Genomic DNA, 17,165 nt, shown 5'->3' with positions numbered 1-17,165 from the left:
AAAAACATTCTCAATTTCTATCAAAACGTCGCATTTTTCCCAATCCATTGGCCCCGGCCCCAGTACCAAAAATGGGTGTGAGAGGTCTGATATGTTATACAACAAATTAATTAATAATCATCTAATGTCAGTGATTATTCTACACCCATTTGGGTCTGAATATCGGCCCTTTCCCCCAGTAAAAATTTCCGATTTTTCCCAATTTGATCTGGGTTTTTTTCCCCAATAAAAAAAGTGTAAAATATTTACGTTGTTGTTCTTATTTACTTGAATTTTTCTCGTATGACTTATCTACAATTGAACGCAATGAATCTTCGTCATTCAGACTCTTCCGTCAATACTGAAAATACAGGTGCTATATGATGCATATAAAAGACCAAGACAACACACATGGTTCAGGGGAAAAAAGACAGAGTTATTCATTAATCTGTCTGAAATCATATGTCGCATAATGCAAAATATTATATTAAACGACTTCGCATTATGTAATTGTAAGTTGCATTTATTTTCACTGAATAATCCCAGAACAATGAATAAATCAAGAAATATCAATCGCTTAATTTAAATTTCCAGACATTATTGGAGCTGTACCATTGAGATGTCACGCCATCTGATTTGATTCATTTTATATAAAAAGTAGTTTATCGATTTTCTCTCATAATTTTTTGATTTCCCATTGAATTTTTTGATTTCCCATTGAATTTTATCTTTAAAAAAAAAAACTATTTAATTTTCTAAAAAATATTTTTTATCCATAGATGTAAATAATAAGGCTGGTACAACCATTTTTCATATAGTAACTATAGATTCATTCATTGAATAATTGTAGCACATGTTTTATTTTCTTATTCCACCCAATCAACAAACTGCTTTAAAATGTATTGTGCCAAATGTATCTACATAACTAGCAATGCTGATAATTTTTGTCTTATAAAAAGAAAAAACATACGTTCAAGAGGAAAATTTATGTTCAGTGCAAGAATTCTCACAATTTCAATGATAAAAAATTCATCCTATTTTTCTTTAATTTGCAGCAATGGAGCACTGATATTGGTGAGTCTTGGAGAGTAAAATTGCTTCACATTGCTTTTCTTTCCCGGATTTTTCAAATTTAATTGGAATTTTTTATTTATTTGAAATACATCATAAATATCTCGCACTTAAAAGAGTGTTTTTATTACTGTAAAGACTAAAGAGAGATGATCTCGCTTTAGCGAGACTATCTCTCGATCATAGGGGAATTTCTTCCCAACCTGTTTAACACTGACCTATATAACAGATGTATAACAAATACCAATACATGCAGTGGGACAAATGCATGGTAAATCATACTTTCATTTATTACTGTGTCATATTTGAAAGGATTATTAATGAACCATACCACCCAATATTGACTGTCTGAGAATATCCACATTGTCCAAAATCTGCTCACAGTGTTCTTGTGCAACTCCCATTATTTGCAATTGTTGAAGTTGAATCTGACAAAGCTGAAAATGTATTAGTATTAGATTCACAGATTGAATTAATAAAAAATAATTTAGGCTTTCTCATTTTCTTTAGTTTACCAGTAGCAAAATAAAGGACGCCATTTTGATTTTAAAAAAACATGAACAACTTACTGATTGAAGAGTTTTAAACCCATATGCCTCGAAAGTCTCTGCATATTGTTTACACATAAACGTTTCGAGCCACCGTTCCACCTGTCCAGGCATCTTTTGCACCTCCGTTTTCTCTAAAATAAGATTGTGTTAACCCATTGCCTTACACATTCCTAAACTTAGCATAATGGCTGAAGTCACGTGATCACGTATAATTTTTCTTTTCGTGGGATTTTAATTTACAATGGGCAGTTTAGGATAAAGGAACGGTTTACAAACAATGCAAGCAATTATCAATTAGAGTCGATTATAGCATATCTTCACAACATGTTGTGTTTACAATCCGGATACACAATGAAAACCGTTCAGCTGTTACTTTCTACTGAGCATTTCCGTGTTTTAAAAATTCGCCAGAGCAGGAAAGCAAAACCATGTGAAATCATTTTAAGCAAAACTTTAAAAGTACTTTGCAGAGAGTGCATTTTTGAAAAATTATTGGTATGTGATAATTATGTCATAATTACACCCAAGTTGTACCCATGAGATAATATACCCGACGAACACCGACCCTACCCCCCTCTTCTCCATATATCTGTATATGTATATGCATATATCAGTTATAGAGGTTAGAATTTTATGGCCAGAAATTAGTCCTGACTTTTACCCTATTTCATATGTAACCAGTAACAAGGCACTGTTTTCTGGTGACAAAAGTATCATAACCTTTGACAAAACTGTTTATTTTCTTTCCGCTGGATGGTTTAATTTCATCCATCAACAATGGTTACATTACTATTCTATTGGTGACAAAAGGTAACAGAGGTGACGAGCCTTTTTCTGTTTATCAGGGGTTCTTATTTTATTTGGTTACAATGACTACAACTATATTCTATAGGTAACATAGGTGACGAGCCTTTTTCTGTTTATTTTCAACCTATATGGCTATATTGGAGAATAATGTCCCTTTGATCTTGGCAATAACTGTAGTAGAATGTCTCATAACACATTTTTATTAATTTGCAGCATTGAACAAATAATGCCGATCAGAACATATATTAATAACTACTGATACCCAAGTAACAGGGACCAATTTCTAAATTTAAATGACAGTCGTGATTCAGAATGAAATGATCGATCGTCATTATATCCTTATTGACACAAAAAGAAAAATAAACTCAAAGAAAAATAACAAACAAGACAAACAAAATCACATCTGAGCTGGATGGATCATTTAATTGAATTTAATTTTTTTATTCTTTATTTGAGCAGTTACCATTCTGAATAATTTGTGACATATAACTGAATGCCTGTGCAATATTTTTCAACCATTAACGCCCTCCCACAACTTTCACATCAACCATGCTGAAGCATAAATAATGAAAGTAGCATGTCAAGGATGTGTGAAAATCTCCATCTCAAAAGCGCTTAATTTCTAATTTTGTTTCTCGGAAGGTCTGTAAATGTTAATTTTCAAATATCGTTTAATGATCAAAGATAGAATGGCCTATAGTTTGTGATCAATGCATTTATTTATTTTTTCTGCTTCAATTTAAACAAAGTGACATAAAACACACACAAGACGACCCTGAATTGGCGACTTCACTGTAGTACATGAAGTCACTAATATGTAAACGATATGACCGTTGGACCAAGCGCAGATTTAACACAGTGCAGTTTGATTTGGCCTTTAAACTTTTTTACAATACTTCTTTTCTAAAACCAACATGCCAATATGCCAATATGCTACGAAATAGAATATAACAAGGAACTGATGTTCGTTCAGGTGAACGATGTGGCCCATGGGCCTCTTCTTGATACTTTTTTCTTTAATTTTAAATGATCAGGAAATTTCCAGAATTAAGATTGTTATTGGTTTTTTAGCTCACCTGAGCTGAAAGCTTGATTGAGCTTTTCTGATCACTTTTTGTTCAGCGTCTGTCTGTCTGTTCATCTGTCTGTAATTTTTTTTTACATTATCAACTTCTTTTCCAGAACCACTGGGCTAATTTTAACCAAATTTGGCACAAACATTATTGGGTAAAGAGGATTCAAGTTTTTAAAATGATGGATCACGCCATCTTTAAGGAGGAGATGATTAGGCATTATTGAAATTTTTTTGGTATTTTTTCAAAAATCTTCTTAAAGACTATTTGACCAGAAAATCTTAAAATTGTGTGAAAGCATCCTCAGGTGGTTTAGATTCAAGTTTGTTCAAATCATGATCCCTGTGGGTAGGGTAGGGCCACAATGTAGGGTTGAATTTTTACCTAGGAATATATTAAGAGAAATTTTTTTAAAATCTTGTCAAAATCCATTTAGCCAGACAAGGTTAAACTTGTGTGAAGGAATCCTTAGGTGGTGTAGATTTAGGCTGGTTCAAACCATTATCCATGGGGGTAGGGTTAAGCCACAATGGGGGGAGGGCAAATTTTTACAAAAGAATCTATATAGAAATTTTTGAAAATTCTTCTCAAAAACCATTTGGACAGAAAAGCTGTAACTTGTGAGGAAACATCTTCAGGTAGTGTTGATTCATGTTTGTATAAATAATGATCCCCTGGGGTAGGGTTTGACCACTTAGTAGAGGAGGGTGTTAAACTTAATTATTATCAAAAACTTAAATGCTATATGATATATGGTATAACTTACATGTAAGCATGTTGACATATTGTTGATTCTTAATAGTGTAGACTGTGGCCTTGGAGCAATTCTTGTGCTGTACTTAAAACGTGTCTAAGTCCCATTAAATATTATTTGCATAAAAATAAATGTGCACCATATTCAATGAATACTTTTACATTAAATATCAACTTCAAATTAATGTGTTTAAACAGTCTACACATACAATCACATAACCATATAAACTATCAAACATGCTTAATACCTTGTAATTGACGTCTACGAATGTTCAAGCACGAATCAAAAAGCAGTCACGAATATTCAAATATTTATGTATAATGTTTGTTCCAGCATTACATGTTATTCATGTGAGTGATGTTTTGCCTCTTTTGATTGTCTTTCAGGAAAACTTTCAGAATGGAGAAACCAGATGAACCTACTGCAGTTATCAAAATGAAGCGGGACTTTGAACAGTTCTTGTCTGGCTCAAGGCACAATGGAAGTGGATTACAATTCAATCTGGATCAAGATATTACGGAAGACCTTGGTTTATCCTATGAGAGCTCATCTCTCTCTAGGAATTCCTTATTAGGTACATCTTCTGTTGACATGCTCTTTTTCTGCCACTTATTTACTGATATAGATATGCTTCAATTTTTTAGCAGTGAAATTTGTCAAAGAGCAATTCATTTTATGTCCCACATACCCCCAAGAAATGATAAAGAAATGAAAATTTATTATATTGTGATATTAGTATAATTTAGTAATGATTTATGAAAAGCTGAACAGAAAAGGCGTGACATGTTGTTTTAACAATCATTAATGTTGTTCCGACTGATTAATCAGTTAACTGGAAAAGATTTTCGTCCTTAATATTTTTTCATGTTTCTTTTCAAATTTTTTTTCAGCGAGAGAAAAGAAAGATGAAATGTTAAAAGACATAGAGATGAAGAAAGCAATGTGTGAAATTAATAAACTCAAAAGTGAGCTGATGTCTGAGCAAACTTCGAGAAAAAGATCTAGAGTTGAATTTGATAAGGATTTTGAATTCGTTCAAAGTGAGAAAGAGGTAATCAGAACAATTTTAGTTTTACTTAACTCCTTGAATACATATTAAAATGATAAACTATAAAATGTTATACATGTACATCACATGAATATTTATGTCCCCAAATTTTCATTTTGTTAAAATATTGTAACTGATTAATCAATTTGATAGTGTGATTGATTGAACTTATAGAGACTGGAAGAGAAGGTGAGAGAGGTTCAGAGCAAGCTGTTGGTGTTGTGTGGCAGAGAGGAACAAGTGACAGCCGAGAACCAGGAGCTGAGAGCAGAGCTCGCCCACAAAAAGAAGCACTACAATGACAGTATGTCTGCCATGCAGAGTGACATCTTTAGACTGCAGGAAGAAGTGCAACAGGTCCTCTTAATGTTTTGTTGAAGATCTCTTTTTAGTGCATGTAATGATTATAGGGCATGACATTTTGATTGAATCTGTGGTTTGGAGTTTAGAAATTGGCATAAGAAAAAAGTGTATTTTATACATGTACAAAATACCGGTAATACAAGTAATAATACTTAATATTATTTTTTATCAATTGTAAGGTTCTTTTCTAGACCAAAGACATAGCCTCAGCTGAGCAAAGTGAATTGAGGAATCAGCTGTTTGAAGTTGAAGCCAAACAGAGAAACACAAAAAGTGATCTGGAGGAAACCAAGGCTCTACTAGAGCTCCAGAAGAGGTATATATAAAGTACTGCATTCATTGTGATAGCACATAAATGTAATACTTTCCAGGTTTTGTGTTCCTAAAATGCCATGTTTCACCAATTGATTTGTAATATCTTACTGTATACATTTATTTGATATGTGTAGCAGTTTTTGATAAATGGTATTTCTGATGTTTTCAGTGCAGCAAAAGATTTGCAAGTGAAAATTGCTGATCTTAACCATTACAAGGCAATATTTGAAAAAGCAGAAATTAAAATCAAGGTAAAATCTATTTTCAAAAAAATATATTGTTTCTTTTGGTTTTTTAATTGATAATGAAAAAGGTCGGGCTTTGTTTCAATTGGTCAACCTCTGTTTTGAAAGAAAATTGAAGTTTTTAGTAGTACATGTATTTTTATCCAGTTTATTCTGTTAGCTTCTGTATTCCATGGCTCTTGGTGATTTTATGTAGGAGCTTGAGTACAAGATCAGCCAATCAGAAGAGGATGCCATAGTGAACAGGTCAATGAGGGAAAAACTGGTTTCTGTGTCTGGTCTTGAGAAGGAAATTCAAAAGTTAAAGCAGGAGAATGGGCACCTGAGGTTCATGTTTATTGCAATTTATATGTACTGGTAGGAAATAAATGATATTTAATTTCAAATACTTTGGTATCCAAAATCCATACTACAGGTACACATTTGAAATTGCGAATCAAAGTATCTGCTTGCAGAAACAACTAGTATAGACAGTTACACACAGTTGTGTGTAATAAGTGAAAAAATGTTGTTCAAGTGTATAATACCCACCAAGACTTTTGACCAAACTGTCATTGTAATGCAGGGAAAAATATGCAAGGAAATTTTAATGTACTAAAAAATTCAATAAACGATAATGATTCTGACACAATTTTTTTTTAAATTGTTGACACTCTGCATAGTGGTTTTCTTCAAACAGCTCAATTTACTGAGTAAATATATGCAAGACTGGCCGTTGGTTTCCGATGATGATATGTATAATTCAAAAATATTTTCTACAATTAGATGACTAAATATATCACAGTTTTATAGAGGATGCAAAAAGCAACTTCCTTATGAAATATTGGCTTCAAAATATATGCCATATTACATTCTGAGAGCATTGGCTTTGACTTTATATATATATTTTTAATTTATTGATTTGTTAATTATTATTTATTAATCTAATAGATGTAAAAAAAAAAAATTAAATTAACATGACATTATCATTTTTGACCAAAAAATATTCAATCGTGTACTTTAGGGGATTCAAACTCCAATTATTAAAAAACACTTCAAACGAAAAAAACTGAAATCATGCGAAGCGTTATTGGGCTGTGCTACAATACACATTGCATTTCTAACAACCCCTTATACTGCAATAAACAAACAGAAGTAGCATTTCTGTATAAAGGTTACAATAGCCAATGCTTTACCTGTTAAAAAAGTTTCAAAATTCCATTGTGCTGTGAAATACCTACTTCTTTTTCACAAATTAATATTCTATAAAAAAAAGTATGTATTATAAAATACAGTAATATAATCTACACGAGGTATGACGTTCTGAATCCAGTACTGCAACTTAAACATCTACGCTTGTACAGGGACTTCGAAATAAGCAAAATCTCCATCATGCAAGCAACCAAGCTTCAGAAAATTGACAGATGTAATTTTAAAACCTATTTTTAAAAAAAAAGAAAGTTCATTTCAGGTTTTTTTTAAAACCTATTTTGAAAGCATATTTAATGGCTTAGATTTTTAAGTTCATACATATATGTGTACTCAAGTTCCTCTGATATGATCAGATGAGTATTTTGTTAGATGTTTTAAATACTAAGTTATTTTGATTACTGTTGGATTGATTCAAACATTGAGGTACCGGTACATTTTGTAAGTGTTTTGTTCATTTGTTAAGTATACTTGATTTTGATGGAAGAATAGAGAGGTTAAGAATTTAAACGTGTATGAGTATGTGTAACTTGAAGAATCCCCTAGGTTTATGTGTATTAGATCATAATTTCTGCACACTGCATACTGGTAATGCTACAAGTAGAACATAACTTGTAGAATCAAAAGTACATGGATGTTAAAACTTGTAGCAACTTTTAATAAAAATGTAGACTAAGTGTACATCAGACAATGTTTTATGTAAAGCAGACGATAAATTCAAGATGACTGTTTTCATCATGCAAATTCATTAAATCATTTCATTAACAGTTAGAGTAAACTGAATGTGTTAAAAATGTTACCGGGTAATTATAATTATTTTACATGTAGGCATATACCGGTACATACAATTTATTAAACATAACCAAATTTTGGTAATTGTACGTGTAAACATACTTGTAGCCCAACACGTACCCATAGATGTACACGTTCAAATGCTTAACATTTCTAATAGATGACTGCTGGGCAGGTATTTGATTACAATTTAATGAAAAAAAATTTTATGCAGAGAAACTCAAGAAAACAATGCTTTATTAAAAGAAGAAGTAGAGAACATGAAGCACAAATTGGAGAGAAATGAATTTCGCTGTGAGAGACTGTCTGTATTGGAAGCTGAAAATGAGGTAAGATAGATATAGGCTACTTAATGGCCAGATTGATGCAAATGTGCAGTGTTTCATAAAAAGAAAGTAATAGTTTTGCTGTTCATATTTTAAAATTTATTTTAAAATTATTTATAAAAATTTTGTAGTAATTAAAGGACCATTTCATACATTCTCAAGAAACAATAATATCTGTAAAATCATCTTTGCTTTTGTTCATCATCATATTTGGGGAAAGACTCTATCTAATTAATAAGTACCATAAAATCTAGTGTATAGCACACACCTGTGTATAACATGCACCCCCTAAAGTTTGGTGTAAAATGGTGAAAAAACTGCTGTTCCTATTTATAAAATGCACCCCAAAAATGAAGAAACTGTTGATCAAGATTTTTGTAACATGAAGTACTTAAAAATTAACGTTTACAGATCTAAAGTAATTGCCTGGTGATAATGACAATTTCTGCAGTGCATTATCAACGTGTTATTTACATCTATTTAACTGAGTGAACAGGTTCTTGTATTTCCTTATTTTTTAGTAAAAGCTATAATTGTTTTCTCTTCACAACTTAGCTGTAGGTTGTAGCTCCCGGTCTGAAAAAATTGAGACCTGGGAGCTACAATGCCTCCCATAGTAAAAATATGCATTTTATGGCAGTTTTGGGCTGACGAACCTTATTTCCGAACACAATTATATACAAATACCGGTATTTTATTTTAAAAAAATTCCTCGGACATTTAACTACAGATATAAACTCTTGTTTTAAATACCATCACCTGCCCTGCAAAGTGAAGTGGTGCAGTTTGTTTACATACAAAATGGCGACTCTAGATCTTGACAGTGAATCTAACATACTTCAATTTCTGAGGTCAGTTAGCGTGTTTCAGAGAAAGTTTGAGGCAAGTTAAGTACCAATATTAGTAGTAAATTGACTGAAAAATAAAATTGTGCTAATTTTTTCCACAGAATTTGTGTGAAAATAAGGTTAATCAGTCTAAAACTAGCACAAAATTTTGTGCGCTGTAAATTGCAGATTTTTACTATTGGAGGCACTGTAGCTCCAAGGTCGTCCATCCGAACTTTTTCAGACCGGGAGCTACAGACCTGCAGCTATTCACAACTTAAAAAAGATCTTTTATTTATCATTAAATTTTGAAAAACTCATGAATTTGTACAATGTTGACATTACTAAATAAAGAGAAGCACAAAATTGAAAATTGTAGATTCCTTTTTTCATACAGGTTTTAATTTCGGGATTCAACCATTTTGCATCAAATTGCAAGAATATAAAATTGCATATATCAAAATTTTATCATAGTTTCATTTATTATACATCTGTCCAAAAATAAAAGCGAGATTCCAGATTCCAAAATCAGCAAGATGTGTATTTCCCATTTTTTTGTGGTTATTACTGGTAATTCCTCATGTTTGATAAGGAATTTACAGTACTGTAATGCTCACTAACAGTAAAACAAAGTAGAATATGAGCCATATATATATATATATATATATATATATATATATATATATATATATATATATATATATATATATATATATATATATATATATATATATATATATATATATATATATATAAAAACAGCGCTTTTCTTTAGGAACTGAAGGACAAACTAATGAAGTGGGAAGAGGTCAAGTCTGAAAATGGATCACTTGAGTATGCTTTTGAATATTACACATTTGCAAAAGAAAGTTATTAATAAGCATGAGCCACAGCTTGATTAGACACAACTTGCTAACTTTAACCAATGTTAGAGGTCCTAGGTTAATGTCATAGTAGAGTTATGTGTAAAATTCTTGTCCAGATCATATACCAGTACTCCCTCCCCTTGGTCCAGTTTGGCTTATACTTCAACAACAAAGTGCATGTGGTTAAAGTGTGTGTTGACCATGAACAAAGTCTCTAGGCCAAGGTTATGGTCATAAGAGTAATAGCTTTTCAAAAAGCTTGCCTGACTAAACAATAATATTCCATTGGAAGCATACGTATTAACTACTTTTTAGAAAATGAATTTTAATTTTTGCTGCTGTTCATAAATTCATTAACGAAACATGCAGATTCAAGAAGTAATAAGTCTCTTTCTTCAACTTTATGGCATTATATTATTCAAAATTAAATTATTTCAATATTTCAAATTATTTCAAAAACGTAAATAGTAAAATATTTTCAAGATAAAAAGGGTAGAGATATGGACCACATATTTCTTAATTCATAAACATTTCTGTTCAATGACATACATTTCAAAAAACTGGAAATAGCAGTAATAATACTATTGTACTGCATTACACATATTCTTGAAATATTGAACTTTTGCTGAAACATGTTTTTTGATAAAAAAAAATTTACCAATATTTGATAAAAAAATCACCAACATTTTTAACACCATTTTGATACCATTGTTTAAAAAAAACACTGTTATTATAAATCCTTATATTAGAATTAAACCATACTGGAACATATGAAAAAATTGTTTTTCACATACATATATAATCATTTCATTATTCTTCATGACATATATCCATAAGGTAAAAACATCATACCAAAAATAATTATTTTTAGGTATCAAAACATCTGAGATAAATGCATCGGATTCGGATGATATAGCAAACTTATTTTAGGTCACGTAGAGGTAAATAATAATGATGAAATTTAACACTTTTATAACGAATTTCTTAACAAAGCTAAAAAGTTTGCACTACCATTTAACAGGATAGTTTGAATGAATTTATTTTCATATAAATTTTTCAATTCACAATCTGATTATTAATGTATTTTTATTTAAAGCCCCAATTAGCAAAAATTTTAGTCTGGTGAAAGAAAACATGAAGTGAATTCATTATAGTTATTATTACAAATTTGTTATAATGATATAACAAATTACAGATATAACAAAGTAAATCCATTGGTCCATAGGACTTCGCTATAACAGAGTTTTATTGTATATGAAACCTTTCGAACTAGACATTTCAAGTAAAACTTAGTTGAATTGTAAATTTACAAGTACTTTTTATGTGTAGAACTCCATCACAGTTAAACCAAAGATTAAAATACCTCCAAGAATCCCAAGCTATTATGTTGGAAAAGCAAGGTGAATTACAATCAAGGTTAGTGCTTTTGAAAACCAATTGATATTTCAACTTAACATACTTGTGTTTAATTTTATAATTTTTTTTATCAATGTTATTTACATTCCTGCAAGCTCACCCATATTTTTAATTATATTCTAGATTGCTTTTATATCATGATAAGATCTAAAAAAAAAAAAAAAAAATTATGTTGCCTGCAATGATCCAACGCATAACACCTGAATATTAGGTCATGACCCAACATTTAATTATACAAGGTTGGCAGGTATTATAATTATGGGAAAGATGGATTTTTATTATTCTGAATAATGATGTTCAATAAAACGACAATGTTTACAGTGTGCATTTAAAAGAAGAAGCATTAAAAAAAGCTTCACAAAATCAGGAGAATTTGGTTGCCCAGCTGACCACAGAGAAAACAAAGACTCAGCAACAGATGCAGTTTATCAAAAGACTCCAGCGGAAGCTTCTCCTTATATCAAAGGTAAATTATAAGAGGTGTGATTTTCCTTGCAATTGTATGATAAAAATTTATCATTATGAAGATCTTTGTAGCAATTATCCAAGTACAATGTATAATGGTACTAGCCCGAGATTTTTTATCAGGCCAATTGAATTTGATAAATCTAAAGACTAAGCTTTGTTTTGACATCAGGAAAGAGATATGTACAAGAGCTTGATTGACTCTTACCAAAGTGAGGTTACAGTGAACATCTCTACCACAGCATCTTCACGGATACAGCAACTGGAGGATATTCTTGAGAGTTACAGGAAACAGATAGAGTCTATGGAAACGGAGATTTCCAAAGTCCCAACAAACCAGGATATAACATTAAACATCACTGAGGTAAGAACATGGTAAAAAAAAAAAAAAAGCAGATAAATATCCATAGACTGTAGTCTTTCCTCCATTTTTTTGGAGGGGGTATGGGAGGGGTGGTGATGAGCAAATAGTATAGTTTTCTAAAATATGACATTGTAATTTATTAATAGAAAGCCTCCAGTGGAGTTTCCCAGTCTCAGGAAACCTCTGACCAAAGTCTCATATTACAATTAAGGTAATATATGGCACATGTGATTGTAATCTGATATGTGTACTAGACTTCAGCTGGTTTTCTTTAAAAAAAAAAAAGGATCTGGAAGAGGTTTTGTTAGCTCACCTGAACCGAAGGTTCAAGCGAGCTTTTCTGATCACCTGTTGTCCATTATCCTTCTGTCTTTGTAAAATTTTCACATTTTTAACTTATTGTCTAAAAGTCTAGCATAGAAATATATAGGAAACATGTTTAAGGTGGAATAACACATCTTGAAAAAGTCACTCAAATTAACTGGAACTTTTTGATTATGACAGATATAATGATAAATAAACTGTACAAATGTCAAATAAGCGAAAAATTTGCAGCTTGGGGAATAAAAATGAATATCTAAAATAATTATTCCAGTAAGTACCGGTAACAACAAAAGCCCCTGCGGGATTTGAACTTGGGATATACGGATCACAAGTCTGACACTTTATTCACTCGGCCATGGAGTAAGTTACATGTTTCAGTCCATAAAATCCTTTTAATAAAACAAAATGTCGTTTTGATTAGCGGTCAGCCATTTTGTGATGATGTGTTATTCCACTTTTAGAATCTCCTTTTTTAGAAGTACAATGTTACAGTTTAGACTGTGTAAGAGTATAGATAGTGTAAGATTACTATGCAGGGATCCTCAAATAGTGAAGTTGTTAAAGCCATGACCTCAGGACAAACAATAGGGCCCCAGAAAGTGTTCAAAGTTTTTCATAGCACATTTAGGGGAAATGTTTAAAAATCTTCTTCTCAAGAAGTACAATGCTACAGTTTGTGAAATTACTATGCAAGTACATGTGTATCTGTAAATTATGAAAATTCTGAATTGCAGAAGCCATGACCCCCAGACTAATACTTTAGCCTCAGAAGGAGTTCAAAGTTAAACATAGAAATATATAGGGAAAATGTTTAAAAATCGTTTTCTCAAGAACTGAATTGCCACAGTTTGTGGGGTTACTATGCAAGCATCCTTGGCTATTGTAGATTCTAAATTGGTAAAATGGTAAAAATCATATTAGTGTATTGATAAACATTGTATTTTACAATACCTGTGAAATAAACATGAATATCAAACATTTTTTTTATTTAACATATGATATAAGATATTTTGTCAAAACAGTATCCATGAATATCCAAGATCATTAAATATGATTTTCATTTGATATGATAAAAATGGTCTCATAAAGGTGATGCCTCATTAAGGTGAGCTTTGTAATCTGTGATTACCTATGTTTTTTTCATCACTTTTAGAGAAAGAATAGCATTTTTAGAAAAAGAATTAGAAAAAACATCAGAAGAAAAATACACTTTGGAAGCAAGAATTGAACAGAAGCATCTTCAGGTATTAATATACTGGTATATAAGTCCATTATTAATAATAAGTTATACCATAGAAAACTCAAATTATTGTTAAACTTTTTGCTACTTGAACATTAACCTTATTACAAATACATGAAATCCTGGCTTTGATAGATTTACATGATATTGCCAAAAAAAGCAAATCAACATATTCAAGTACATCATATTAATTCAAATAATTGTCTGTTTTAGGGTGACTATGATCCCAGCAAACTAAAGGTTTTACACTTCACCATGAACCCTGCAGCGTTAGCTCAGAAGAAGAGAGCAGAGGAGCTGATCAAACTAAGGGAAGAAAATGAGCGTTTGAAAAAAAGAGTGGAAGTCTTAGAGGAATCCAAAGGGCAGGCTCAAGACGTAACCTTTCAGGTTGAGCAGAAAATGTCTGAGGCTCCTTGTCCCTCTAAGGAAGTGGAGGAAATGAAGAAGATGCTGGAGACAGAGGAACTTAAAAATAAACGGTTGTTGGAAGTGTTTAAAAAGACTAGCCAGGAGCTCCGTGAGGTGTGCTATCAACTGATGGGCTATAAAATAGACATGCCGTGTGCTAACAAGTACAAAATCACCAGTCTGTATGCAGAATCCCCAGAAGACTTCTTCATGTTTGAGGTATTATTCTTGGCAGATTCAACTTCTATTCTGATAAAGTGTTTGTATAAATTTTTTTTCCATAAATGAACATTCTTTTTTTAAGCTCACCTGAGTGGAAGGCTCAAGTTAAAATCAAAATCTTGAGGAGTAGGGTGGAGCCACATTGGGGATCCAATTTTATAAAGGAAAACATTTTAATAATTCACTAAAACTGAAATGTTATAATATATGGTTTAACTTATACACCAGCATTTTAAGATATTGCTGATTTTTTAAAATTGTTAAGACTTTGGCCCCTGAACGATTTATCGACCTCACAAGGGGTTCAGAGTCTAATGTAGGTGTATATCCCAAATATAAACAATTGTTTAGAATTTTTTTGAGAACTGCACTGCTCAACTAGTGATATGACATAATGACCTTAAAATCATCCTGTTAGAAAAGGGACTTATTTATAAACATAAGAATGTCCAGGAGAAAGAATTGATTTTTATTTAAACAGGATCTACATTTATTTTACTACATTGTCTAGATATTTTGTATATTGACTTCATTAAGGGATGTGGCCCATGGACCTCTTGTCTTTTTCATAATAAACTTTTTCTATTTATGTGATAAACATGTATGACTGTATGGACATGTATTTGCATGTTTAACCTTCGTTTTCCCCTATTTTCTTCGGTAGCAATCACCAGGTGGAGGGGTTCAGTTCTTAGCAACAGATTTTGCTGAGACACTGCAGGATCACATAGATACATACATCTCTAAAAGAAACTCTATCCCAGCATTCCTAAGTGCTGTGACGTTAGACTTGTTCAGTCGTCAGACTGTGAATATTAGTTAAATGTTTGTGTTTATTCATTTAAGGAGGCCTACTGCAGCACTATCGTTTTAATTCAAAGTCTGTCCCAAGATATTTATGCTGCACATTTGGACAATTTTTAATAAAAATACACATACCTGTGAAAGAAGTGCAATTGAAATTATTAAGGAGAAAATTTTCAAGATAACTTCATTCACACATTATCATTTTTCCCTTGTAAAAATTCACAATTCCTACGGAGATTTATAATGGGGAATGTTGACATCTTTGTCTATTCGAAAGCTTAATTAAGTCACTTGGAATACCTCGCACAATTTTCATCTCTTAAACAATGGAAAATCCCTGTAGACTCTTTATCTTTAGGTGTGTATTGAAACCTGACAAGCTAAAGGGTTCGTTTCAAGAAGAAATCTCGGGATTTTTTCATATTATTGAATGAACATCATCTGAACAAAGAGGCATTTCTAAATATCGAATAATTTAGGAAAATATGTGACAAAAATATCTTGGGACAGACTATAAGAGAGATAAATTCAAAAAGTGATGATAAATGTGAAATTAAAATATGATTGTTTATATAAACTGTTTTACTTGAAGTAATGTTACAATCTATAGAAATGGTATGTGCTTGTTAGGAATATATTGGAGAATTAATTTTTGTTTTAATTTAGTTAATCATAATCTGCATCCACTTTTTTATCAATTTGAAATTTTTTCAGTTTCATTTTCTTTTAGATTCATTTTTTCTGTTGTTTTTGGATTGTGCAATGAAAACCGAAGTTGGCCACCTAAATATATTTCTTGTTGATGAATGGATTATTATTAAATATGTAGAAAATAAAGGTGTTAAGGTCTTTTGATTGTCGTATGACCTCATTGTGAGCATTCCGGAATATTTTACGGATGATGTAGAGAGTTTACAGTTATCGGTTATAACATAAGTGTTACGTGATGCATGGTTTTACCAATATTTCTTGATTTATACTTGTTTTTAACACATTTTATGCAATGTAAAGTGAAATGGCATTAATCTTTAACAATTATAGAAAGTAATTTGAGTTGAAATCGCTGAATTCAATGAAAAACTGATAAAACCCTACTTATGCAAACTTGACAGAGAGTACAATTCATAAATTTTTACCTGGCTAGGTAAACGTTTCTGAAGGTGGCTCGACACACCAATGCATTATTTGATGGATTGATGAAGAATCATTTTTGAGAAATGATTATACAAAAATGACACCTATATCGGCCTCTGATTATTTTATATGATTTTTTTTGTATTTTTTGATAGAAACCGGAAACATCGTTTTAGCTGCGAACAAGATATATTAGAGCTAAAAATTTGTTATCAATTAATGCACAATACAATTATCTATAAATATATATCAAAAACGGCCAGATAAACTTTGAAATATTTTTGTATAAAAAATATTTATGAAAATGAAAAAAAAGGATTGTAGATATTTTTTAAATCTATGGATAAAAACTGCAGATAATCTGTTACTCGCATTTAACAATTGCTGTACAATCATATTTCAACAAGAAATTGAAACCAAATAGTGAAATTAAAGAAAAAATGGAAAATTTTAAAATCGAACCGATCCCGATTGTAATTAAACTGATCCCGAACGAAATCACATAAAGTTAGAATGAATCAGAATTTTGCAAAAATTTCAGGTTGTTTAGCTGTAAAATGGTGTCGTCATTTACTAA

General features: G+C 31.3%; 2 protein-coding genes across 4 annotated transcripts in view; one reads left to right on the top strand and one right to left on the bottom strand.

Moving 5' to 3' along the window:
- Nucleotides 1-1,889, bottom strand: part of LOC128168299 (uncharacterized) — a 35,653-nt gene extending 33,764 nt beyond the window's left edge. Inside the window, exons 1-2 of the mRNA XM_052834514.1 lie at nt 1,620-1,889; nt 1,382-1,487 (exon numbers count right to left, since the gene is read on the bottom strand). Of these exons, the coding sequence (XP_052690474.1) occupies nt 1,382-1,487; nt 1,620-1,712 (199 nt within the window). The 5' untranslated portion in view covers nt 1,713-1,889. The remainder of the gene's footprint in view (nt 1-1,381; nt 1,488-1,619) is intronic.
- Nucleotides 1,890-1,959: 70 nt separating this feature from the next.
- LOC128168300 (mitotic spindle assembly checkpoint protein MAD1-like) lies at nt 1,960-16,291 on the top strand. Of its 3 annotated transcripts, none has more exons than XM_052834516.1 (16): nt 1,960-2,096; nt 4,622-4,809; nt 5,126-5,286; nt 5,458-5,640; nt 5,838-5,962; nt 6,131-6,212; nt 6,403-6,533; nt 8,401-8,515; nt 10,115-10,173; nt 11,535-11,621; nt 11,943-12,087; nt 12,259-12,450; nt 12,597-12,661; nt 13,928-14,018; nt 14,228-14,644; nt 15,312-16,290. In XM_052834516.1, the coding sequence occupies exons 2-16, from the start codon at nt 4,635-4,637 to the stop codon at nt 15,468-15,470; spliced, it is 2,187 nt and encodes a 728-aa protein (XP_052690476.1). In that variant the 5' UTR covers nt 1,960-2,096; nt 4,622-4,634; the 3' UTR covers nt 15,471-16,290. The 3 variants fall into 3 exon arrangements, with proteins under 3 accessions (XP_052690476.1, XP_052690475.1, XP_052690477.1); XM_052834515.1 differs by lacking the exon at nt 1,960-2,096 and adding an exon at nt 2,181-2,411 and having other exon boundaries at nt 15,312-16,291; XM_052834517.1 differs by lacking the exon at nt 1,960-2,096 and adding an exon at nt 3,999-4,119 and having other exon boundaries at nt 15,312-16,291.
- Nucleotides 16,292-17,165: the final 874 nt, after the last annotated feature.

This window comes from Crassostrea angulata, chromosome 10, assembly GCF_025612915.1.
Source record: "Crassostrea angulata isolate pt1a10 chromosome 10, ASM2561291v2, whole genome shotgun sequence".
NCBI lineage: Eukaryota > Metazoa > Mollusca > Bivalvia > Ostreida > Ostreidae > Magallana > Magallana angulata.
This window is presented reverse-complemented; position numbering and strand designations above follow the sequence as displayed.